Genomic DNA, 25,821 nt, shown 5'->3' with positions numbered 1-25,821 from the left:
CTTTGGACTCACTCATCATTGTGTCCCACCACCCAGCATCTAATAGGTGCTCAATAAATAGTTGCTGAGAAAACAAGCAAATGACTCTCTCATTCCAATGCTATGGAGAGTTTGTGAGTTGCAAAATCCTTCTGAAATGTGAATGGCTATTCCCAAGTTTATTTGAAATTCATTTTCCAGGTGTGATTGACCTCATTTGAACCCACTGTTCCTTCTGTGTTTATCATGGACAGACGGTATCGCCCATGTGATGAGTATAATCTTGGGGCTGTTGGGACCCTTTGAAATCAGACCCCTGGCTGTCTGTTTTGGCTCCGTGAGCCAGTCCCCACTCCTTGCTGCCCAAGGCCCCTGTCATATTGTCTGTCTTTCTTTCTTCCTCTTCTTCTTCTTTTCTTTTTCTTTTTTTTTTTTTTTGAGATGGAGTCTTGCTCTATTGCCTAGGTTGGAGTGCAGTGGCATGATCTCAGATCACTGCAACCTCCACCTCCTGAGTGCAAGCGATTATCCTGCCTCAGCCTCCTGAGTAGCTCAGATTACAGACACACATCACCACGCCGGGCTAATTTTCCTACTTTCAGCGGAGACGGAGTTTCACCATGTTGGCCAGGCTGGTCTCGAACTCCTGGCCTCAAGTGTTCCACCCGCCTCAGTCTCCCAAAGTGCTAGGATTACAGGTGTGAGCAACCGTGCCCGGCCCATATTGGCTTTCTTGTCCTTCTCCTTCTCCTCCTTCTTCCTTCCTCTTCTTCTTCCTCTTCTTCTCCTTCTGCTTCTCCTTATTCTTCTCCTTTTCCTTCTCCTTCTCTTTCTTCTTCTTCTTGAGATGGGATCTCACTCTGTTGCCCAGGCTGGAGTGCAGTGGCAAGATCTCAGCTCACTGCAACCTCCGCTTCCTGGGTTCAAGTGATTCTCCTTCCTCAGCCTCCTGAGTAGCTGGGATTACAGGTGTGCACCACCATGCCCAGCTAATTTTTGTATTTTTAGTAGAGATGGGGTTTCGCCATGTTGCCCAGGCTGATCTCGAACTCCTGGCCTCAAGTGATCTGCCTGCCTGGGCCTCCCAAAGTGCTGGGATTATGGGTGTGAGCCACTGCCCTTGGCCCGTATGCATATTTTCTTTGTCAATTAAAAAATGAGCATCTGCCAGATTTCACGTGTTTGGGATCAGATAAATGTATTTGGGATCAGATTGAATAAATGAGGAAAATCGTATCATAGTCCCTGACTCAAGGGCAGGGTGCAGTGAAGGGAAGTAGATGGAGAAGATGTTTCTTGAGGGAGGGATGGGTCTCATCCACACCTCTTTGCAGCTGTGAGCACAGGTTCTGGTGCAAAGGGAGGGCTGATGCACTTTTGGGGAATGTATCTTCTGGAACTCATAGTTTTTGGTCATCCCTGGGTGAAGCCCAGGGGAAAGATTCAGAAATTCAAGGGTCCTGCCTGGGAGAAAAGCTGAGTGGAGCCACAAGGCTGAGGTTCAAAGGGACTTTTTGCTTATTTGCCACACACTGCTGGGTACATAGTAGGTGCTCAACAAATATTTGTGGGACAAATGAAGGAATAATGTGCACAGTTCAAGAGAAAAATGAAATGGGGAAAGACGAAGGGGCGTTCACCCCAACCAAGCACCTACTCTGGGCCAGAATCCTCACACATAGTGTGTCTCTTACTGGAATAATCCAGGCCCACTTTACAAAATGGAAAATGAGGTCCAGAGAGGCCAAGCTGCTGGTCCAGGGTCACAGTGCCCCCACCAGGTAGGGCCGCAAGATGCAGCTGAACTGCGACCTTAGTGTCCCCACCCCATCCCCTGTCTCACAACTCACCTTGTTTCCTGTGAACCCAGCCCCATGTCTCATTTCTCTGGGCACCCAGAAGCAGCAACAAAATACTTTTCTCTGGCCAGGCACAGTGTCTCACCCCTGTAATCCCAGCACTTTGGGAGGCCCAGGCAGGTGGATCACTTGAGGTCAGGAGTTCAATACCAGCCTGTCCAATATGGTGAAACCCCGTCTCTACTAAAAATACAAAAATTAACTGGGCGTGGTGGTGGGTGCCTGTAATCCCAGCTACTCGGAAGGCTGAGGCATGAGAATCACTTGAACTTGGCAGGCGGAGGTTGCAGTAAGCCGAGATAACACCACTGCACTCCAGCCTGGGTGACAGAGCAAGACTATGTCTCAAAAAAAAAGAAAGAAAGAAAGAAAAACGATGGCAGCATCCAGAGGGTAAAAAACACATCAAGTAATAGAATATATAAATTAGTTATACTTGTTTTGGCCAGGTGCGGTGGCTCACGCCTGTAATCCCAGCACTTTGGGAGGCTGAGGCAGTAGGATCCCTGAGGTCAGGAGTTTGAGACCAGACTGGCCAAAATGGCCAAACCCTATCGCTACTAAAAATACAGAAGTTAGCTGGGCGTGGTGGCGCATGCCTGTAATCTCAGCTACTGAGGAGAGTGAGGCAGGAGAATCGCTTGAACCCGGAAGGTGGAGGTTGCAGTGAACTGAGATGGTGCCACTGCACTGCTGCCTGGGTGACAGAGCGAGACTCCGTCTCAAAAAAAAAAAAAAAAAAAGCCGCCAGCCAAAACCCACTAAAACCAAGATGGTAACCAAAGTGACCTCTGGGTGGCCTCACTGCTCATTATGCATTAATTATAATGCATTAGCATGCTAAAAGACACTCCCACCAGTGCCATGACAGATTACAAATGCCATAGCAACGTCAGGAAGATACCCTATATGGTCTAAAAAGGGGAGAAACACTTATTCTGGGAATTGCCCATCCATTTCCCCAGAAAACTTATGAATAATCCACCCCTTGGCTAGCATATAATCAAGAAATAACCATAAAAATAGCCAACTAGCAGCTCTTGGGCTGCTCTGCCTATGGAGTAGCCATTGTTTCATCCTTTTGCTTTCTTTTTTTTTTTTTTTTGAGACAGAGTGTCGCTCTGTCTCCAGGCTGGAGTGCGGTGGCACGATCTTGGCTCACTGAAACCTCTACCTCCCGGGTTCAAGTGATCTCCAGCCTCAGCCTCCCGAGTAGCTGGGATTACAGGTGTGCACCACCATGCCCAGCTAATTTTTGTATTTTCAGTAGAGACAGAGTTTCACCAGATGTTGGTCAGGTTGGTCTTGAACTCCTGACCTCAGGTGATCTGTCCGCCTCGGCCTCCCTAAGTGCTGGGATTACAGGCATGAGCCACCGCGCCCAGCCCTTATTCCTCTACTTTTTAAATAAACTTGCTTTCAGCTTGGGGACTCGCCCTGAATTTTTTCTTGTGCGAGATCCAAGAACCCTCTCTTGGGGTCTGGATCAGGACCCCTCTCCTGTAACAACTCCTTGTGAGAATTTTCTGTTGGTGAAAACCAAGGCATTGAAGGAGGGAAGCATTTCCACACTGTGAGAATGGGGCAAGAGAACACGGTAGGCTGACGGAGTTAAATCCTTAGGTTTCCCTGCCTCGTCACCCCTGGTCTGGTCCACCCTGGGTCTCCACTTCAGCAGAACCTGGCTCTCAAGCTTGGGAATACATTTAACCTCCTGAAGGCGATTTTCCTTTTGAACTGTGGGTGTGGCACCCTGCTTATCTGAACAAGCTCATTTTTTGCCTTTTTGTGTTTTGATTCCCTTATGGAATATTGTTGTCATACAACTCTGTTTTTTTCATGCATTTAATAATTGTTCTTGCTGCTGTGTCTTTATCTTCTTGTATGAAAAGGAATAGATTGAATGATAGGTATGAGAAAGCCTTACCCTTGTTGCCAACAGCCTCATCCCAAAGGTCCTCCCTCCTGTTCCAGTCTTGTCTGGCCTGGCCTCCCCTCCTGCTCTGATGCCAGGGGATCCTTGGCTCCACCGGGACCCCAAAATCACTGAGCTAAAGGGAAAATTCAAGCTGGGAACTGCTCAGGACAAATCTGCCTTCCATTCTATTCAAAGTCATCCCTCCAGCTCACTGAGACAGACGCATATTCTGACTGCCTCCTTTGGAAAGGCATATTGGAAACTCAAGAGAAGGCAACCGCTTGTCTCTCCGTGATCTGGAAGCCCTTTCCCTGCTTCGAATTGTCCCCATCTTTCTGGATAGAACCAAATACTTCTTATATATATTGATTGATGTCTCATGTCTCCCTAAAATATATAAAACCAAACTGTTCCACGACCACCCTGGGCACATGTCACAACTTCCTGAGGCTGTGTCAGGGGTGCACATCCTTAACTTTGGCAAATAAATCTCCTAAAATGATTGAGCCTTGTCTGGGCATTTTTCTTGATGGACAACACTGTGTGGAATTTCCCCTAGTCCAGGAGGAAGAAAGAGGAAGGGCCCAGTGAGTACTGATGAATGCCAGTGTCCACTTGCAAATGTCACCCCGCCCCCACCCCCAATCCCCAGAGGTCCTTATTTGAAATGCTTGTTCTTGGGCGCTGTAAAGAATCGCACTTGAACATGAATTTAATTTCTTCAGCAAGGCCAGTTTCCTACTTTCTGCAGAAAAGGTACACTTGCTAGCAGTTTTGCCACGAGAGTACACTGAACAAAAGAGACAAGGTCATTTATAACTTGACACATCTACCCTACTGCTGTGTCCAGTTACCATTAGCTAAAACAAGACCTCACACTCTGTATCTATCCCGATTGGCTAGCAACTTAGAACTTTTTTAAAAAGGCAAAAGCAGAAGAAAACGAAAGAAGTAACTTGTAGAATGCTAAGAAAAGTAAAAACTCCTTCAAATAAAGAACAAGCTACGACCTAATACTTGGTTAGACTAGTATAAGCATGCCAAAGCAAATATTTATACTAAAATGTAAAAGCTAGGAACATAAAGTACATTGACTTCTTTATTACAGCTAGCAAATATTTAAGAATGTTAGTACGTCTTTAAATATATTTTGCTTCTAAAACAAGTTATTGTTTGTAAAAAGTAAAGTAGAGGTTCCTCTTCAAAAACTTTCCTTCCCATTCAATTAGGAATAAATAGTAACTTCTCTTAAAAGCAAAATCTATTCAAAGACCTGTGTTAACATTCTTAAATATCTGCTAGCCATAATAAAGAAATCAATATACTTTATGTTCTTAGCTCCCACAATTTAACCTAAATATTTGCCCTGGCATGCTTATACTGGTCCAAGCAAGCATTAAGTCATAGCCTGTTCCTCTTCCTTATTTGAAGGTGTTTTCACCTTTCTCAGCATTCCACAAGTTACTTCCCCCTTCCTTTGTTCTCCTCCACCTTTGCCTCTTTCAAAATGTTCTAAGTTGCTAGCCAATCGGGACAAATACAGAAGGTGAGGTAGCGTTCCAGCCAATGGAAACTGGACACAGCAGTAGGGTGGACGCCTCAGGTTATAAATGACCCTGTCTCCTTTGCTCGGTGTCCCCTCGTGGCAAAACTGCTGGCGAGTGTACCCTTTCTGCAGGAAGTAAAAATTGTCTTGCTAAATAAATTAATGTTCAAGTGCTATTTCTTTACGGCACCAAAAAACAAGCATTTCAAATACTATTTATTCTTAATTAGATGAAGAAGGAAGTCTTTGAAGAAGAACCTCTACTTTTCTTTTTACATCCTGACACGAGGAAGACACAGGCCCAGTGGCCAGGAACCGCCCATTTGGGCTCCACACAGCCAAGTGTCTTCTCGTGTCTCCTGTCATTCTAACCCAGGGGGCGGTACCTGAAGCGGTATCCAATCAGAGGCACTAGGGGCCGTACTAACTGTCCAATCAGGAGTGTAGCCGTAGCCGGAGGACGTGGCGGGCTATGGAAGCTTCAGTTTCTGGCGGTTTCTTTGTTTTTTGGGGTTTGGGGTGTTTGCTGCTCGCGCAGGCCCCCCCCCGCTAATATCCGTCGCCGCCCCTCTGTGACGTAAGCAGGCCCAGGGGAGGACGCCGGGACACCCGGAGGCCGGAAATGCTGAGTATGCGGGGCCGGACGTCCCGAGACCTGAGGAGGAGCTGGTGGAACCAGCCGGATCTGGCTGTGGCGGGACCCGGGTCTGTCCGCTGCGACTCCGGGGTCTGGGACCCGAGTTCCCCTGGAGCAGCTCGGCCCTCGGTCCTCTCGGCCGCAGGGTGGGGCTGGGCCGGCAGCTGGGACTCCGGGAGTCCTGTCACGTCCCTGCGCAGTGACTGTCGCCCCAGATCCCTCTCTGGGCAGCTCCGCGTCTCCCCAGATTGTGCGGGGGCCACGGGAGGATCATGGGGGGTTCCCGCCTCCGGCCTGGGGTTCCTGTGAGAGAAGCCATGGTCTGTGGGCTCCCCAGTCCCGCCTTTCCCCCCGCAGGCGGCCCCCGCTTCTCCCTGAGTCTTCCAAAAGGTGTGCGAAGCCAGGCCTCCGCGACCCGGTCCCCCAGCCTCGCTCCCCCTTGGGCTGGCGGTAAATCTTGTAATAAACGTTTCCCTCCGCGCGTACTCTAACGCCAGCGTCTCCACTGCAATCCACATGGTTCTCAACTGTTAGTCCCTTTGTTGTACGTTTCAAACCGACGTGGCATTTAAGTGATCATTGTTCCACAGAGCAGTGGCTGACTCTTTTAGGAAGATTTCTTTTCTGTCTGTCACCTTTTCACATGTAAGGAAAGGAAAGGAAAACCATATGAAACGCCTCTGTTTAAAAAAGCCTTTGTGCCGCTACTTTTATCTTAGACACCTCATCAGACTGCCTTTGGGTTGAGGTTCCTGTCACACGTGTCCGTATAGAAGACACCTAATCAGGCTTTGTGTGAGCAACAAGGCTGTTAATTCACTTGGGTGCAAGTGGGCTGAGTCCGAAAAGAGAGTCAGTGAAGAGAGACAGGAGAGGGGCAGCTTTATAGGGCTTGGGTAGGCATGGAAAGTTACAGTTAAAGGTGGTTATCCTCAGCAGAGGAGGGGGTCAAAAGGTGCATGGTGGAGAGATGATGGGACTCTGTCCAGGAGAAGAATGTCACAGGGTCGATTGATCAGTTGGGGCAGAGCAGGAACAAGTCATAATGGTGGAATGTCGTAAGGTGGGTTAATTAGTTAAGGCAGGAACTGGCTGTTTCACTTCTTTGTGGTTTTTCGGCTGCTCCAGACTTCTTGGCTCCTGCAGGCCACCTGGACGGATACGTGCAGGTCACAGGGGTTACAATGGCTAAGCTTCAGCTCAGAGGCCTGACATTTTTGTCTTTTTATTTATAAAATATGAAGTTATAGGAAAAGATTAAAAAAAAGTGTAAGTTCCTTCTGGGGATTACTGGGGTAGGGCTGATATTTCTCCAGACTGCTTCAAGTGTGACCAGGGACTGCGTGGATACCTTAAAGAAAATTTTTTAATGAGTCTAGTAAGTTTCGAGTCTAGGGTGCATTTTTATGTAGCTAACAAGGTGTCAGCGTATTTTTGAGTTTGGAACTGCCCTAATAAAATAAGTTCTCTAAACTGTTTTTAAACAGTAATCAGGCATATTAGCTTTAATGTAGGTGGCGATGAGTTTTTAGGCCAAGGAAGGAATAATGTTTTATGTACCAAAGCCTTTTGTCCCCATTTTCCGTCATACGAATAGTATTCCCTGTTGCTAAACCGATGATATATTACCCTTTTCCCATAGGTGTGGGTGGAGGTCTGAATGGAGAAGTTCAATAGTTCTGATTGCAGATCCTATGCAGGAGAGATAATAAGGAAAATAATCTTTGTCTCCTGGATTAAGCTGAGGCTGGTAAAGAGTGAAATGTCCCAAGCCCTCTAACAACCAACGACATACTTTGTGTTGTCCTGGATGCTGGTCTGGTTTCCAAATATGTGGAACTGGCCCCGTATATGTGTACTGTTGTCCATTTCTGTAAGAGTAGACTTGAGGACACCATGGGCAAGGATCTGGTGATTGCCAGCCTAAGCGTTGTAGACTTTTGACCCAGAGATTTTTTGTTTTGGGTGCGGAAAAAATTTTAGAGGATAGGGTCTCTAGATATAATCCTTTTTATAGGTTGCAGGTGCTAAGAGATTAGGGTTCAGAGGAACGGATGAAGCCTGCTTGGAAGCATGCTGGGATGGCCGTTTGGAAGGAGTGTTGCATGGAAGCATAGCCTTGACTGGGCACTGCCAGGAGCTTAAGGGTTGTAGGTTGTTTGTCTGATCGGCTCTCGGCCTAATCTTGTGGCTTCCAGGAGGAAGAGGAGAGATCAAGCTGGCTGTCTGATGGGCATGGCTTTATTCTGGAACGGTGAACCCAACGGAGAGGGTCCTGCAGATGGACGGCAGTTGGTGTGCTATAGATGACCGGGTAGGGTCTGGTCCATTGAGGCCGTTGAGTTTGAGGGGTCAGACTTTTGACAAGGACTGATCGTCCAGCTAGGGTGTCTTCATATGGCTGGGAATCTGGAGTAGGCAAGAGAAGATTAGCAGCTTGGTGAATTTCCTGTCTAGCCTGCTAGAAGACTGGAAGATAGTTGCCCAGGGGGCTGGTGTCTGGAACAAGATTGCAGCTGAGTTAGAAGGTGCGTCCATATAAAAGTTCAAATAGACTGTACCCTGTGGCATCTCAAGGACAGGCCCTAATTCTGAGGAGGGCAAGTGGTAAAAGTACTGTCCAGTCCTTTTTCAGTTGGAGGCTGAGCTTGGAGAGGTGTGTTTTTAAAAGACCATTCGTCCGTTCTACCTTTCCTGAAGATTGAGGATGGTAGGGGGTATGAAGTTTCCTCTGAATACCAAGAGCCTGAGAAACTGTGGAAGTAGGGAGGCCAAATTGGGGAATTACATCTGTCAGAAGGGAAGAAATGACTGTAGCATCCTTTTCAGAGCTAGTGGGAAAGGCCTCGACCCATCCGGTGAAGACAGAGGCCCAAACCAGGAGATACTTAAATTTACAGACACACGGCATATGAATAAAGTCAATTTGCCAATCTTGTGTCGGAGGAAATCCATGAGCCTGATGCGTAGGAAAAGGAGGAGGCCTGAGAAAACCTCGGGGGTTGGTGGCATGGCAGACAGAGCATTGAGAGGTGATGGTTTTAAGGATGGATTTCCATGATGGGAAGGAAATGAGGGGCTGTAGGAGACCAGCCAGAGGCTTATATCCTACATGGAAATGGCCGTGAAGGGAAGAGAGAGTAGACTGGGCTTGTGAGTCAGGAAGAACGAATTTTCCATGATCTAAGAACCACTTGCCCTGAGTTGGAAAAGACTGGTAGAGCAGGTTTTTTAGAAGAGGAGTAGGTGGGGGTGATAGAGGAGAAAGAAAAGTACTGGCCTTTTGGGGTGAGGGCTAGAATATTTGCAGGTGTGGAGGCATTTGCTATTTCTTTTGCTGTCCTGTTGGCATAGGCATTTCGTTTAGCAATAAGATCAGTTGGTTTCTGGTGTCCTTTACAATGAATGACCCCAGCTTTGACCAGCAAGAGAGCAGCCTTAAGGAGGGCCTTTATTAGAGAGGTATTGATAATGGAAGAGCCTTGTGTGGTGAGAAAACCTCTTTCAGTCCAAATGGTAGCATGGTTGTGGATGATGTGGAAAGCATATTTGGAGTCGATATAAATTTTAATGTGCATTCCTTTGGCGACAGAGAGTGCGCAAGTTAAAGCAATCAGTTTGGCTTGTTGGGAAGTAGTGGAGGGAGGAAGTGCAGCAGCCTCAATAATAGAGGTATGGGACACGACAGCATAACCAGCTTTAGCTGGCGAGATTTGACTGGGTTTAGGGGAACTGCCATGAATAAACCAAGTGTGGTCTGGGTTTGGGATTGGAAAAATAGAACTATGAGGAGAGGGGGAAGATGCTATGTGTATTAGGGAGATACAGTCATGTTGGCCAGGACTTGTGTTGGGTGCTAAGTGAGAAGCTGGGTGGAAATCGGGCCCATGGGCAATAGTTACTGTTGGGGTTTCAATAAAGAGTGAATAGAACTGAAGATGTCGAGGGGCAGACAATAAGTGTGAAAGGAGCGAGGAGGATATTAATACTTGAAGGTTGTGAGAACTTTAGAGGGTAAGTGGAGCATAGCTTGTGATTTTGAGGGACTCTAGAAGTGTTAAAGTGGCGGCTGCCACCACATGTAGACATGAGGGCCAGCCTAGAATTGTGAGGTCAAGTTGTTTGGCTAGAAAGGCTATAGGTCATGGGCCTGGCTCCTGTGTGAGAACTCCAGCAGCACAGCCTTGTATTTCAGCTGTGTGTAAGGAAAAAGGTTGGGACAAGTCAGGGAGTGCTAGTGTGGGAGCTATTTCTAGGGCCTTTTTGAGAGAATGAAAGGAAAAGTGGGGAAACGACTTAGGGTCTATGGGATCAGCTAAATTACCTTTAGTGAGCTTGTAAAGTGCTTTGATTAGAATGGCAAAACCTGGTACCCAGAGTCGGAAGTATTCAACAACGCCTAAGAAGGAAAGGAGTTGTTGTTTGGTGGTGGGGATTGGGGTCTGGGAGATTAACTGAACACAGTCTGCAGGAAGAGTGCGTGTATGTTGTTGGAGGACTATGTCGAGATATGGAACACTAGGGGAGGAAATTTGAGCTTTAGAGGGGGATACTTGGTACCCCTTTGAGTAGAGATGTTGAAGAAGTAGCATAGTGTCCTTCTGGGAAGATTGGTAAGAAGGGCTGCAAAGAAGAAGGTCTTCAACATATTGAATAAGGTGGGAGGCAGACGGGCAGAAAGAAAGTAAGTCATGAGAGAGGGCCTAACCAAAATAGTGTGGGCTGTCCCTGAAACCTTGGGGTAGGACATTCCAGGTGAGTTGCTAGGACTGGTGGGTGTCAGGGTCAGTCCAAGTAAAGGCAAAAAGAGATTGGGAAGAGGGATGCAAGGGGATGGTAAAGAAGGCATCTTTGAGGTGGATAACAGAATAATGAGTTGTGGAAGTGGGTATTGAGGAGAGGAGAGTATAGGGTTTGGCACAACAGGATGGATGGGAAGGACAATCTGATTTATGAGGCGAAGGTCTTGAACTAGCCTGTGGGACTTGTCCGGTTTCTGGATGGGTAGGATAGGGGAGCTATAAGGAGAATTTGTAGGCTTCAAAAGGCCATGTTGTAACAGGTGAGGGATAACAGGCTTCAGTTCCCTTAAAAGCATGCTGTGGGATGGGATACTGGCATTGAGCAGGGTAAGGGTGATTAGGTTTTAATGGAATGGTAAGAAGTGCATGGTCGGTTGCCAAAGAAGGAGTAGAGGTAGCCCATACTTGTGGATTAAGGTGGGGAGTTACAAGGGGAGGATGTGAAAGAGGCCTTGAATTGGGGAAAAGGACAGCAATGGGGTGTGGCTGTAGCCCAGGAATAGTCAGGGAAGCAGATAATTTGGTTAAAATGTCTCAGCCTAATAAGGGAACTGGGCAGATGGGGATAAGTAAAAAGGAGTGATTAAAAGAATGTTGTTCAAGTTGGCACCAGAGTCGGGGAGTTTTAAGGGGTTTAGAAGCTTGGCTGTCAATACCCACAACAGTTATGGGGGCAAAGGAAACAGGCCCTTGAAAAGAAGGTAATGTGGAGTGGGTAGCCCCCGTATTGATTAAAAAGCGGATGGACTTGCCCTTCACAGTGAGTTACCCGAAGCTCGACATCTGTGATGGTCCAGGGGGTTTCTGAGGCGATCGGGCAGCATCAGTCTTCAGCCACTAAGCCGAGGAGATCTGGGAAGAAGTCAGCCAGAGAGCTTTGAGCCAGAGCTCCAGGGGCCCTAGAAGTGGCTGTGATGTTAGTTGGACAGTCTGATTTCCAGTGGGGTCCTGCACAGATGGGACAGGCTTAGGAGGAATCCCGGGCTGCAGGCATTCCTTGGCCCAGTGGCCAGTTTTGTGGCACTTGAAGCAAGGTCCATGAGGTGGTTTTAAAGCAGTGTCCAGAGGCTGCGGTTTGGTTGTTCTGAAGTTTTTGTGTGCCGAAGGCATGGCTGGGTGTCTTACAGCAGAGGCAAGCAATTGCAGCTCTGAAACACGTTGCTGCTTGGCTGCCTCTTCTCTATTGTTGAACTCCTTGAAGGCGAGATTGATCAATTCCTGTTGTGGGGTTTGAGGGCCAGATTCCAATTTCTGAAGCTTTTTTTGTAATGTCAGGAGCTGACTGAGTGATAAAATGCATATTGAGAATAAGATGGCCTTCTGGCCCTTCAGGGTCTAGGGCTGTAAAGTGTCTAAGGGTAGCCGCCAAACGGGCCATGAACTGGGCTGGATTTTCGTCTTTACCTTGGGTGGCTTCTTTAAGCTTGTCATAATTAACAGCTTTGTATGCTGCCTTTTTCAGCCCTTCAGCTAGGCAAGAGACCATGTAATCTTGCCTAGCTATACCTGGGGAGCCTGTCTGGTATTCCCATCAGGGATCCTCTCAGGGAACTGCCCTGATGCCTGCTTGGAGGTCTGGCTCATGATGCCGGCGGGTGTTAGTGTGAGATTGGGCTAGGATATAAACCTTTCCTGCTCATCTGGGGAGAGGGTAGAGGTCAGGATGACATTTAGGTCACTGCAGATTAAATTGTAGGACTGAGTCAAATATTGGAATTCCTGTGTATATTTAGTGGGGTCTGATGATAAAGAGCCCAGACGCTGACTGATTTGAGAAAGTTCTGATAGAGAAAAAGTACATGAACCTTTACTATGCCCTCAGCTCCAGCCACCTCTCTAGGAGGAAATTGTTGGGCCGGTGGGGGAGAGCTAGTCATGGAATGAAACTAAGCTGGACCAAGTTTGAGGAAGGGAGGTGATAGAATAATTATAAGATGGGGGAGCGGAGGCTGAGGAAGAATTGGGACTTGATTCAGCCTGCCAAGGAGTGGCCTGGGGAGGGGGAGAGAGGTCAGAGGGGTCTACAGAAAAGGGGGATTCAGAGGACTCTGAGGTTGGGGTAGAGACTGAAGGAACGGACGGGAGAGAAAGAAGAAAAATTTGGGATGACTCGCATTGGGAGCAGAGGCTTGGGAGGGAGCGAAGTGTAAAAAAGTCTGGACGCAAGGCACCTCAGACCATTTGCCCATTTTTTGACAAAAATTATCTAGGTCTTGTAGGATGGAGAACTCAAAAGTGCCGTTTTCTGGCCATTTGGAACCATTGTCAAGTTTATATTGGGGCCAAGCAGTATTGCAGAAGAAAATAAGACGTTTGAGTTTTAGATCAGGTGTTAGTTTAAGAGAAGTTTTTAAGTACACAGGCTAAGGGGGAAGAGGGAGGAATGGAGGGCGGAAGATTGCCCAAAGTGAAGGAGGTAAGTTTAAAGAGAAAAGTAGAGCCACGGAAAAGGGCGGGGGTGAGCAGCCAAAGCAGAGGCGTCCCCACAAATGACTTGTCACCATGGGAATGTGGGTGAATGACCAAGGCAGGCATCCCCACGGTGATCAGACACCAGTGGAATATGGGTGAATAATTAGGCAGGCATCCCCGCAGTGATTAGACACCAAGGGAAGACTGTCTTCCTGAATCTGTGACTAGCGCCGGAGTTTTGGGTCCACGGATAAAATGTGTCTCCTTTGTCTCTACTAGAGAAGAAAAAGACTGGACAGGGAAATTGGAGGGTAGCAAGAGAGGCTGGAGAAAAGAGTGAAGAGACCACTTACCCGATTTGAAATTGGTGAGATGTTCCTTGGGCTGGTCTGAGGACCCGAGGTCGTAGGTGGATCTCCTCACGGAGTGAGGGCCAGGACAGGGGGCCAGGCTCCCGAAGGAGTCCCCCTGTACCAGGTTTCGGCACCAAGTGTCACGCATGTCCATATAGAAGACCACCTAAACAGGCTTTGTGTGAGCAACAAGGCTGTTAATTCACTTGGGTGCAAGTGGGCTGAGTCCGAAAAGAGAGTCAGCAAAGGGAGATAGGAGAGGAGCAGCTTTATAGGGCTTGGGTAGGCAGTGGAAAGTTTCAGTTAAAGGTAGTTGTCTATTGTCAGCAGAGGAGGGGGTCCACAAGGTGCATGGTGGAGAGATGATGGGACTCACTGTCCAGAAGAATGTCACAGGGTCGATTGATCAGTCGGGGCAGGGCAGGAACAAGTCATAATGGTGGCATGTCATAAGGTGGGTTAATTAGTTAAGGCAGGAATTGGCTGTTTCACTTCTTTGTGGTTTTTCGGCTGCTCCAGACTTTTTGGCTCCTGCAGGCCATCTGGACATATATGTGCAGGTCACAAGGGTTACAATGGCTGAGCTTCGGCTCAGAGGCCTGACAGTTCCCTTTCGGAAACGTTACAGGGTGATGTCACTTCAGCCCACCCTCTTATCTTTTCCTGGTCCTGGGTTTCAGAACTGCCTGGGGCTGACCTAAGATGCCCATAAGCTGCCGGGTCTCTTGGAGGGTCATGAATATCAGCTCCTGGGTCATCTCTTCCCAGAGGACAGCCTGAGATGTGCCTGTGGGGCCTCTCAGGGGAGCCGCTGGGTGCACCCCCTCCCCCTACCGCCTGGGAGGGAGGAGTCTCCTGGTATCTCCCTCTGTCATCTAAAAGGAAACCCCTTAGGACATTTAGCTTCTCTCACCCCAAGCCCAGTTTTCACTTCTTGGAAATACCTCTCTGGTCAGCCACTCAGACACTGCTATTGAAGGAAAAAGACTGGAATGATCTCTGTCCTTTGAATCCTCTTAGCCTAAGTGAAGGGAGAAAACTATGGCTAAGGACAGGAAAACCACCCTCACTGAGGTGGTGCAAAAAGCTGAAACGCACACAATGCAGTGCCTTCTGGGAGGGCGGTCACTGAGTATATATGTGAGCAGCATAGGGTTTGGGGCATGTCTGAGGTTATATGGGATGACCTGACCTGACACTTGAGTCTGACTTGTCTTTATTCCAGTTTACCCTACCCCTCCCTCAGTTTGTCACCTTGAAATTTTTTTTTTTCACTTACTTACTTACTTATAATAGAGTCAGGGTCTCGCTACATTGCCCAGGCTGACCTCAAACTCCTGGGCTCAAGCAATCTTCCTGCCTCAAACTCCCAAAGTGCTGGGATTACAGGTGTGAGCCACTGCGCCGGCCTGAACCTCAGTTTTTAAAAATTTAAATGTCAAATGGATTTTGTTAGTAGAGTTTGATAGACAAGATAGAATATATCCAAGGAGGCAAGAAAGAGGTGTATTTCAGAAAAAAAAGAAAAGAAAAGAAATGTCTAGCCTTATATTTCATCCATTAAATTTTTTTTTTTTTTTGAGACGGAGTCTTGATCTGTTGCCCAGCCTGGAGTACAATGGTGCCATCTCGGCTCACTGCAACCTCCGCCTCCCGGGTTCAAGTGATTCTCCTGCCTCAGCCTCCCAAGTAGCTGGGATTACAGGCACCTGCCACCACAACTGGCTAATTTTTGTATTTTTAGTAGAGACAGTGTTTCACCATGTTTGCCAGGCTGGCCTCGAACTTCTGACCTCAAATGATCCACCCGCTGGCCTCCCAAAGTGCTCGGATTACAGGCATGAGCCACCCATCATCCAATAACGTTTTTAATTTACATTTTGTCTTACCCAGATGGCGTGTGATACGTTTCTCAGATTTGTTCTTTTCTTTTGGGTGATTTCAAAGGGAATTCCAGGGCTTAGCCTTGAGAAGGCTACGGGGCTGAGAATCTGAGCAAAGTAAGGAAAAATCACTCTTCCATTATGGCTGCAGCGAAATGTATAATGGAATAGGTGATTCTTGTAAGAGGAACAACAAAACAGAACAATTTAAAAAATCATTAGGTTACTTTTATTGTAAGCGTCCTTATTACATATTATGCCAGCTCAGGTTGGCTGGGTTTTTTTTTTTTTTTAAATTGGTTGCTGCGACTCTCCTGCTCTCAGGAAAAACTGGTGCCTTTGAGGATTTGCCTGCTTCCTTAAAGGTTCAGTTTGATTATGTGGTATTAGCCTGAGTGACTCCATTTTGGTTTGTTCTGGTCTGTTGGGGCCTACTGCAGGAGCTCAGTCCAAAACAGTGGCCTCTCATAAGTTTTGTTTAACACTTTCTTCTAAGAGTTGTTTGGTTTGAGCTGGTCCCTTTAAGTCTTTAATCCATTTCTATTTCATTTTTCTATGTATATAAATTATGGGTCCAACTTTATTTTTTCACATGTGGCTATCCAGTTTTCCCAGCAACATTTTTTTAAATAGAGCAGCCCTTTTCCGTTGCATTATCTAGGCATTCTTGTCAAAAATCACTTTGCCATATATATGTGGGTATCTTTCTTGGCCCCTGTATCTGTTCTAGTGATGTATATCTCTGTCTTTATGCCAGTACCACACTGTTTTGATTCCTGCACCTTGGAGTATTTATTTGAGGATTGTTGCATCAATAATCATAAGGGATATTTGTTTGCAAATCAAATATTGTATCATTGTCTTTATTGTCAGCACAATTTCGGGGCCTCAAGGAATAAGCTAGGATATGTTCCTACCTCCTAAAGTTTTTGGAAGAGTTTGAGGAGGATTGGTGTTAATCTTCCTGAAGTGTTTGGTCCGTTTCATCACTGAAACTATATGGTGCTGGGCTTTCGTGAGTTGAGGGGTTTTGATTACTGCATCAATCTCCTTATTAGTTGTAGGTCTGCTCCAATTTTTTCTTTCTTTTTTTTGATACGGAGTCTCGCTCTGTCTCCTAGGCTGGAGTGCAGTGGTGCGATCTTGGCTCACTGCAAGCTCCGCCTCCAGGGTTCACGCCATTCTCCTGCCTCAGCCTCCCGAGTAGCTGGGACTACAGGTGCCCACCACCGTGCCCAGCTAATTTTTTTGTATTTTTAGTAGAGACGGGGTTTCACCATGTTAGACAGGATAGTCTCGATGTCCTGACCTCCTGATCCGCCTGCCTCAGCCTCCCGAAGTGCTGGGATTACAGGCATGAGCCACCGTACCTGGCTCAATTTTTTCTTTCTTTATGACTTAGTCATAGTTGTGTGCTTCTAGAAATATGCCAACTTCATCAGTGTTATTCGGCTTGTATGTGTGCCTGTAGTGACTTCGTAAATGTGGCGTAAGGCATGCAGCTGTCTCACTTGTTTTCTGCTGTTGTAATACAGGAACCCTCTTGAAGTGGCAGTAAGGTGTGGGGTGTGGGGAAGAATTCCATTGATCTATGGTTTGGCCTCATTTTTTGGAATCCTGTGTTTCTGGGTTGTAGCTTTCTTAAGTACTTCTCATTCTCACCCTTCCCTAGTTGTGGCAGGGAGATTGAAATGGGTGGAATTGGGTATTTCTCTTGCTTCAGGAGGTCAGCTCTGCCAGCATCCCAGTTGGTAGGCTTTGGGAAATAGTTTCTTTTGAAGGCAGGAGATGTTAAGAAGAATAGCATTCTCTGGGCATATTTCAAAATGGCTAATCTTTCACATCTTCTGCCAAAAGCAGGAAGCAGTTTTTCCCTCATCTTCACTGGAAGAACTGGTAGGATTTCTGGAGGTGCATGTCACTAATTAGTGGGGACCCCTTAGGTCTGGGCCTCCTGACATTTTTAACTCTCAAATTTGTCCACACTATCTCCAGCAATTCGTCAATTAAAATTTAGGTTTTCCTAAATTTTACTGCTTCCAAAGAGGTTTTTGCTTATTGGTTTCAGTTTTAGGAAATTACATGACTCTTTTATCTGTTGGGTTCGTAGTATCCCATCCAAATTTCATATCCCATATGTTATCAAAGATCAAACTTTGTGAACAAACATTTCTAAGGATACGGAGTTTCAGGACTCCTAATGTTAACTCTCTTCTGCACACTAGGTGGTAGGACTTTTATGACAGGTGCTACAGACCCACTGTATGAAGAGAAATTAGGGTGACCCAGGCAGTACATCCTACTCCCTGGACCCACGAAGGAGAGATGTATTCCTGTTTCATGGTTGCTTTACCAAATAACTCAATTCTAGCATCGGAACTGCTATGTGAGAGGAAGTAAGTATACACAGAGTAAGAGGTGTGATAACCAAGTCACAGAAGAAATGTTTGGAGAACATGGAATCATGTGAACTTATTATGTGGTAAGTACAGATACCCAGGGCCGTCAGTCTCACCATCCTCTTCTACACATGTGGATGCTTCAGGACTCCGGCCTTTGAGGATGTGGCTTTCAACTTCACCCTAGAGGAGTGGGCTTTGCTGGGTCCTTCCCAGACGAAACTCTACAGAGATGTGATGCGGGAAACCATCAGGATGCTGGTCTCTGTAGTTAAGGGTGACAACATTTCTTAATCATTTAGAGAACAAGTCTTTCTTACTCATCAATTGAGCTGCTCAATGATTTGGAATGTAGAAAGGAAATACTTTGATAAATAAATAGGCAAAAAAATTAGCTGGTGTGCTGGCACACACTTGTAGCCCCCCCTAACTTGGGAGGCTGAGGTGGGAGGATTGCTTGAGCCTGGGAGGTAGAGGTGGCAGTGAGCCAAGATTGTGCCATTGCACTCCAGTGTACCATGGTCACGGTGTACCATGAACCTAGAATTCAATAATTTTAAAATAATTTTGTAATAATTCATAATGATTTTTCTCTATCTGCATTTTAGGAAAGAAATGGGAAGATGAGAACATTGAAGATCTGTACCAAAATCCTGGGAGAAATTTAAGGTAATTTTCAAGAGAAAGCAGTGTCTGTCAAGAGAATCGTAGACTGTCAGGAAATTCTAAAAACAAGCCCAGTTTCAATCTGTTTATTCTTAGAAAACTTTCTCTATAAATATATACTTAAATGAGACATATATATGTTTGCAAAAAAAGTTTACATGGAAACACTATTATGAAACCACATATAGGCTAGGTGCAGTGGCTCACACCTATAATCCCAGCACTTTGGGAGGCCAAGACGGGTGGATTGCTTGAGGTCAGGAGCTTGAGACCAGCCTGGGCAACATAAGGAGATCTATTCTCTACCAAAAAAAAAAAAAAAAAAAATAGCTAGGTGTGCCAGCACACACCTGTAGTCCCCCTTACTTGGGAGGCTGAGGTGGGAGGATTGCTTGAGCCTGGGAGGTAGAGGTTGCAGTGAGCCAAGATTGTGCCATTGCACTCCAGCCTGGGTGACGGAGCTAGACCCTGTCTTAAAAAAAAAAAGAAGAAACCCCATGTTAATATTTCTATTTTCATAGCAGCTGTAGTTGGGCACTTTTGCAGACCATTCAATCCATTCGTGGCCAAACAATGGAAACAGGTTAGAAATCCTACCTATGCTTCCACTGATGATGTTACAAACATAAATCCAGGAGGTTGAGGCAGGTGGATAACTTGAGGTCAGGAGTTTGAGACCAGCCTGGCCAACATGGTGAAACCCCGAATCTACTAAAAATACAAAAATTAGCCAGGTGTGGTGGTGGGTGCCTGTAATCCCAGCTACTTAAGAGGCTGAGGCAAGAGAATCGCTTGAACCTGGGAGGCGGAGGTTGCAGTGAGCCGAGATCGCACCACTGCACTCCAGCCTGGCAACAGAGTGAGTGAGACCCTGTCTCCAAAAAACTCCACATAAATCCAATACCCATCAATAACAAATAAATTATTTATAAAAAATACTTAATAATGTACTTATTTTGTACAGAAATCATATGGTAGAGAGACCCTGTGAAAATAAAGAAGGTAGTCAATGTGGAGAAGTCTTCAGCCAGATTCCAGGTCACAATCTGAATAAGAAAACGCCTCCTGGAGTAAAGCCACCTGAAAGCCGTGTGTGTGGAGAGGTCGGCGTGGGCTATTCATCCACTGAAAGGCACATCAGAGATCGCCTCGGATGCAAACCCTGTGAATATCAGGAATGTAGACAGAAGGCATATACATGTAAGCCATGTGGGAATGCCTTTCATTTTCACCACTCCTTTCAAATACACGAAAGGCCTCACAGTGGAGAAAACCTCTATGAATGTTAGGAATTTCAGAAAACATTCACTTCCCCCCCAAACCTTCAAAGACGTGAAAATGCATAGTGGAGATGGACCTTACAAATGCAAGGTGGGTAGGAAAGCCTTTGACCCTCCCAGTTCATTTCGAATACATGGAAGATCTCATTCTGGAGAGAACCCCAATGTGTGTAGGCACTGTGGGAGCACCTACAATCATTTCAGTTTCGTGTGTGTGTGTGTGTGTGGCAAAGTCTCACTCTTGTCATCCAGGCTGGGGTGCAGTGGCACGATCTCAGCTCACTGCAGCCTCTGCCTCCCAGGTTCAAGTGATTCTCCTTCCTCAGCCTCCCAAATAGCTGGGATTACAAGCGCGTGTCACCACGGCCGGCTATTTTTTGTATTTATGGTAGAGACGGTGTTTCACCATGTTGGCCAGGCTGGTCTCGAACTCCTGGCCTCAAGTGATCCGCCTGCCTTAGCCTCCCAAAGTGCTGGGTTTACAGATGTGAGCCACCACACTCAGCTGGGATTCTTCTTAGCAAGAGCTGAAAGACTAAGGTGAAAGGACTCAGGGCCCCAACAAGCCTGTCTTGAAGCTCTTTTTGATGGTAGGAGCACCCGGTGCTACCCATACATCACAAACATCTGGATAGAAGTAAGAGGTCTCCCTCCCATGCTCTGTCATTGAGTGCACACCAAGTTTCTTGGGTTATATATTTGGCATTTCTGTAATTCCATAGAGATAATCATCAATGGTTTTCCCCAAGTGATACCTCCTTGGGGGCATCCTAATCCTTGAGCACCGGCATACCGTTTCAGTGCCAGTCTTGTGGCCATTTCTAGGCCTAAGTTTTCCAGTTTAAGTCCCCTCTCTGAGCCTTCTTGCTGGAAAATGTCTTTGTGAATCCACATCCACCCATGCTTTCGAAGAGTCAACAGAGATCCCAAGCAACTGTGATGTGAGACGGTGGAGGAAGCAGTGGCAGAACCCGGGTCATGAGTGTGAGTGACCTCAGTTACTCCAATCCTGGCAGCTGCATAACAGCTCAGCCACCCACAGACACGGTCGCAGTAGTCTCACAACTGAAGAAGACGCCAAGGTTATATTTCTTTTTCAGCACTGGTTTTGTTGTGTCCCATAAGACAGGAGTTCCCCGACCCCCAGCTGGTACCAGTCTGTGGCCTGTTACATCTGGGCCACACAGCAGGAGAGTGGTGGAAGGGGTGGGGTGGAGTGAGCATTACCACTTGAGCTCCACCTCCTGTCAGATGGATCATTGGTGGCACGCTGGCATTAGATTCCTATAGGAGTGTGAACCCTATTGTGAACTGTGCACACAAGGAATCTGGGTTGGGTGCTCCTTATGAGAATCTCATGCCTGATGATCTATTACTGTTTCCCATCACCCTCAAATGGGACAGTCCAGTTGCAGGAAAACAAGCTCAGGGCTCCCACTGATTCTACATGATGGTGAGTTGTATAATTACCTCATTATATATTACAATGTAATAATAATAGAAATAAAGTGCACAATAAATGTCATGTGCCTGAATCATCCTGAAACCATCCCCCAATCCCAATCCGTGGAAAAATTGTCTTCCACGAAACTGGTCCCTGGTGCCAAAAAGGTTGAAGCCTACTGATGTGCAGTATATGGAGTATTTCCACAGTACACATGCAACAGTCATAAACTCAAAAGCACAGACAATGGTAAAATATATATGAAATAATTGAGAAGTGATACATTTTAAGCAGTTATTACAATTTTAAGCTTCTAGAGTTCATTACTTTCTCACCTGCTTAATCTTTAAGAAAATTATTTGTCTCTAAGAACTTCTGAGACTTTCAGATAGAAGAATCAATCTCCTTATAATCTGTATTTGCAGAAGACCTGTCATCAATTGGTAGGTGCTGAAAATAATGCTAAGAATCATAGATGAACCTCTCAATCATGACAGAAGTGAAAAGACAGAGCTCAGTCCTAGATTCCCTTAATTTATTTCACTGTAATTTCATACAATTTACTTTTAATCAGAGCTGTGTTTAACAACCAGGTTGCAAAAATTTTCAGATGTTGACAACTGGCTCTTCTGAGTTGGTTGAAGCTGTTCAGTCATCACCTCCCCCTGTCCCATCCTCCCTCAGGTGGCTGAACATGTCGCTCATACGATTTATTTATTTATTTTTAATTTGTAAATAATTGTTGATAGAGATGGGGGGGGGGTCTCATTATGTTTCCCAGACTGGTCTCGAACTCCTGGCCTCAAGTAATCCTCCTGCCTTGGCCTCCCAAAGTGCTGGGATTACAAGGATTTAAACCCCTGGTGTGACTCGCCAGACATCAAGAGGAAGCCACAGCTCCTTCGACCACCCTCCAAGGCTCCTTAAGCTGTCCTCGGCCACCTCTCTAGACCTTCTTCCATCTTTGTCCCCTCCTTGTCTCATGTCCCTAGCTTACTAGACTTCATTCAGGCTCGTTCCACCATATCCCTCTGAAGCCATCTTCAAGACTCTGTTCTGTCTACTTGTAGCACCTTTTCTCTGATCTTCTGACTGGCTGAAGCCTACTCATCCTTATGACTCCCATCACCAACTTTGATGGACTTTTCCTGGTCCTGCCACCCCTCCGTGCTAGCTCAGCATCGATCACACCGTGACTTAATTTTTTTTTTTTTTTTTTGAGATGAAGTCTCACTCTGTCACCCAGGTTAGAGTGCAGTGGTGTGATCTTGGCTCACTGCAACCTCCGCCTCCTGGGTTCAAGCGATTCTCCTGCCTCAGCCTCCCGGGTAGCTGGAATTACAGGCGCCCGCCACCACGCCCAGCTAATTTTTGTATTTTTGGTAGAAACGGGGTTTCACCATGTTGCAGGCTGGTCTCGAACTCCTGACCTCATGATCCATCCACCTTGGCCTCCCAAAGTGTTGGGATTACAGGCGTGAGCCACCGTGCCCGGCCACTGTGACATAATTTTAACTCTAATATTTGTGTCTTTCCTGCCACTGTGTACTCCATAGGAGAAGGTTTCCAGCTTCATTTATCTTTGTACCTTGGTGCCAGGCACACAGTTGTCACTCCATAAATGTTTGCATACTACTTACGTAGTGTGAGCATGTTTTATAATCCTGATTAGTCTGTTTATGTGCTCCTGGAACAGATAAGATAGAAACGGTTAAGTTCAAAGTTATTCATTGTATTTATATCATTCCAAATTTTGAAAACTCTCTCCAAAAATTTTAAGGCTTTAATTTGTATACCTGCTGCCATATCTTATTTCTGCGGGTTCTTCCAGTGTGTCTAAATTCCTCCAAGACAAAGGTGCCAAGAGCATACACTGGGGAAATGACACTGTCTTCAGTAAATGGTCCCGGGAAAACCAGATATCCATGTACAGAAGAATGAAACTAGACCCCTATCTCTCACCATATAAAAAAATAAAGTCAAAATGGATTAAAGACTTAAATCTAAGACCCCAAACTATGAAACTACTAAAATAAAACATTAGGGAAACTCTCCAGGACATTGGCCTGGGCAAAAATTTCTTGACTACAAGCATAGGCAACCAGAGCAAAAATGGGTAAATGGGATCACATCAAGTTAAAACCTGCACAGCAAAGGAAATAATAAACAAAGTGGGCTGGGCGTGGTGGCTCACGCCTGTAATCCCAGCACTCTGGAAGGCCGAGCTGGGCAGATCACCTGAGGTCAGGGGTTCGAGACCACCCTGGCCAACATGGTGAAACCCCATTTCTACTAAAAATACAGAAAACTAGCTGGGCATGGTGGCATGTGCCCATAATCCCAGCTACTCTGGAGGCTGAGGCAGGAGACTTGCTGGAACCCGGGAGGTGGAGGTTGCATGAGCCAAGATTGAGCCACTGTGCTCCAGCCTGGTCGACAGAGCGAGACTCCATTTCAAAAATAAAAAATAAAAAATAAAATAAAAGTAAATAAAAAATAAACAAAGTGAAGAGACAATCACAGAATGGGAGAAAATACTTGCAAACTATTCATCTGATAAGGGATTAATAACTAGGATATATAAGGGGCTCAAACAACTCAATAGGAAAAAAATTAATAATCTGATTTTAAAATGGGCCAAAGATCTGAATGAACGTTTCTAAAAAGAAGACATACACATGGCAAACAGGCATATTAAAAGATGCTCAACCTCACTGATCATGACAGAAATGCAAATCAACACTACAAGATAATGTCTCAACCCAGTTAAGATGGCTTTTAACCAGAAGACAGGCAATAAGGAATGCTTGTGAGGATGCCGAGAAAAGGGAACCCTCATGATTTTTTGGTGGGAAAGTAAATTAATACAACCACTATGGATAATAGTATGGAGGTTTCTCAGAAAACTAAACATAGAGCTATTGTATGATCCAGAAATGCCACTGCTTAAGTATATATCCCAAAGAAAAGAAATCAGTGTATTAAAGAGATATCATTTGTATGGAATTATCCATAAAATTAAAAGCCTAGCTCCTTTCACATAGCACATGTTCTCAACGTTCATCTGTACTGTGGCCTGGACTGGGATGTTATTCCTTTCTGTGGCTGAATAATAGCCATTATATGATTATACCACACTTTGTTTATCCATTTATCTATTAATAGACATTTGGATCTGCCATTGATAGACATTTGGATCAGGCCATGCCCAGTGGCTCACACCTGCAATCCAAGCACTTTGGGAGGTCAAGAAAGGAGGATCGCTTAAGCCCAGGAGTTCCAAGACCAGCCTGAGAAACAAAGTGAGATCCTACTCTCTACAGAAAAATTTAAAAATACCCTTTGGCTACTGTGAACAGTGCTGCTATGCACATTTGATGTCCAAGCATTTGTTTGAATCCTTTTCCATTCTTTTGGGTATATACCTAGGAGTGAAATTGCTGAGTCCTTTGATAATTCTATGTTAACTTTTTGATAAACCGTCAAACCATTTTGTGTGTTTTTAAAACGCAGATCTGATTCTCCCGTAGATATCTTTCTGTAACTTGGTTTTTCACTCAGCGTCTTAGAGTGAACTCTATGTGAGTTTATGCAGACCAAGGTTTCTCAGTCTTGGCAATGTCGACATTTTTGTGTTGACAAAATGGCTGGAGTGCCGTGGCTACTCACAGGGGCAATTATAATGCATCGTTATATATAGTAGTATATAGTCCCATTTATATGAAATGTCTAGAATAGGTAAGTCCATAGAGCCAGAGCCAGAAAACAAATTGGTGGTTTTGAAGGACTGGGTGGGGTAGGGGAGTGGCTGCTAATGGGTATTAGGTGATGAAAGCGTTTTGGAACTAGACAGAGGCAGCGGCCACACAACATTGTGAATGCATTCAATCCCAGCGAATTGTATAAAGTGGTTGATTATTTTATGTGAATTTCACCTCAAAAGCAAAACGAAGCGAAAGCAACAATAATGCACAACAGAACTCTGATTTTATGGGTTTGCATTGTTTTCACATCTTACATGCTCGTGAAGATGTGAAGGGATACCCATTAAATTCACCGTCACGATTGCCTGGCTGGCCATTGCATGGTTTGCTGCTTTGTATGTAGCATTTCAATTACATAATAAGAAGAAACAGGCCCGGCATGGTGGCTCACAGCTGTAATCCCAGCACTTTGAGAGGTCAAGGTGGGAGGGTCCCTTGAGCCAAGGAGCTCAAGACCAGCCTGGGCAACAAAGCAAGACCCCATCTCTACAGAAAAATTAAAACTTAGCCCAGGTGTGGTGGCATGCACGTTTAGTCCCAGCTGCTCAGGAGGCTGAGGCAGGAGAATCATTTGAGCCTGGGAGGTTGAGGCTGCAGTCAGCCATAATCGCACCACTGCACTCCAGCCTGGGCAACAAGCTAGACCCTGTCTCAAAAAATAAAAATAAATAAAAATAAAAACAAACAAATACATATGTGTGTGTTGGTTTTAAAAAATTATTTTAAAGGACATTTAGTTGGGCAAATGACCCAGTTGGAGAAGAATGAAGGTGACGGGGCATATCAAGGCAGCCTCTTCAGTCCCTGGGGGCAATGGCAGGGCTGCTCTCCTGTCAATTTCAACAGTCAGGGGCCCAAACCCCAAATCTGTAGAGCACC

General features: G+C 45.8%; 1 protein-coding gene across 1 annotated transcript in view; it reads left to right on the top strand.

The window, feature by feature from the left end:
* Positions 1-5,764: 5,764 nt before the first annotated feature.
* LOC129020913 (olfactory receptor 10H1) overlaps positions 5,765-25,821 on the top strand; it is a 28,954-nt gene continuing 8,897 nt past the window's right edge. The window contains exons 1-3 of the mRNA XM_054465838.2: positions 5,765-7,208; positions 18,397-18,457; positions 19,419-19,825. Of these exons, the coding sequence (XP_054321813.2) occupies positions 19,819-19,825 (7 nt within the window). The 5' untranslated portion in view covers positions 5,765-7,208; positions 18,397-18,457; positions 19,419-19,818. The remainder of the gene's footprint in view (positions 7,209-18,396; positions 18,458-19,418; positions 19,826-25,821) is intronic.

The sequence above is a fragment of the Pongo pygmaeus genome, chromosome 20 (assembly GCF_028885625.2).
Source record: "Pongo pygmaeus isolate AG05252 chromosome 20, NHGRI_mPonPyg2-v2.0_pri, whole genome shotgun sequence".
Taxonomy (NCBI): domain Eukaryota; kingdom Metazoa; phylum Chordata; class Mammalia; order Primates; family Hominidae; genus Pongo; species Pongo pygmaeus.
This window is presented reverse-complemented; position numbering and strand designations above follow the sequence as displayed.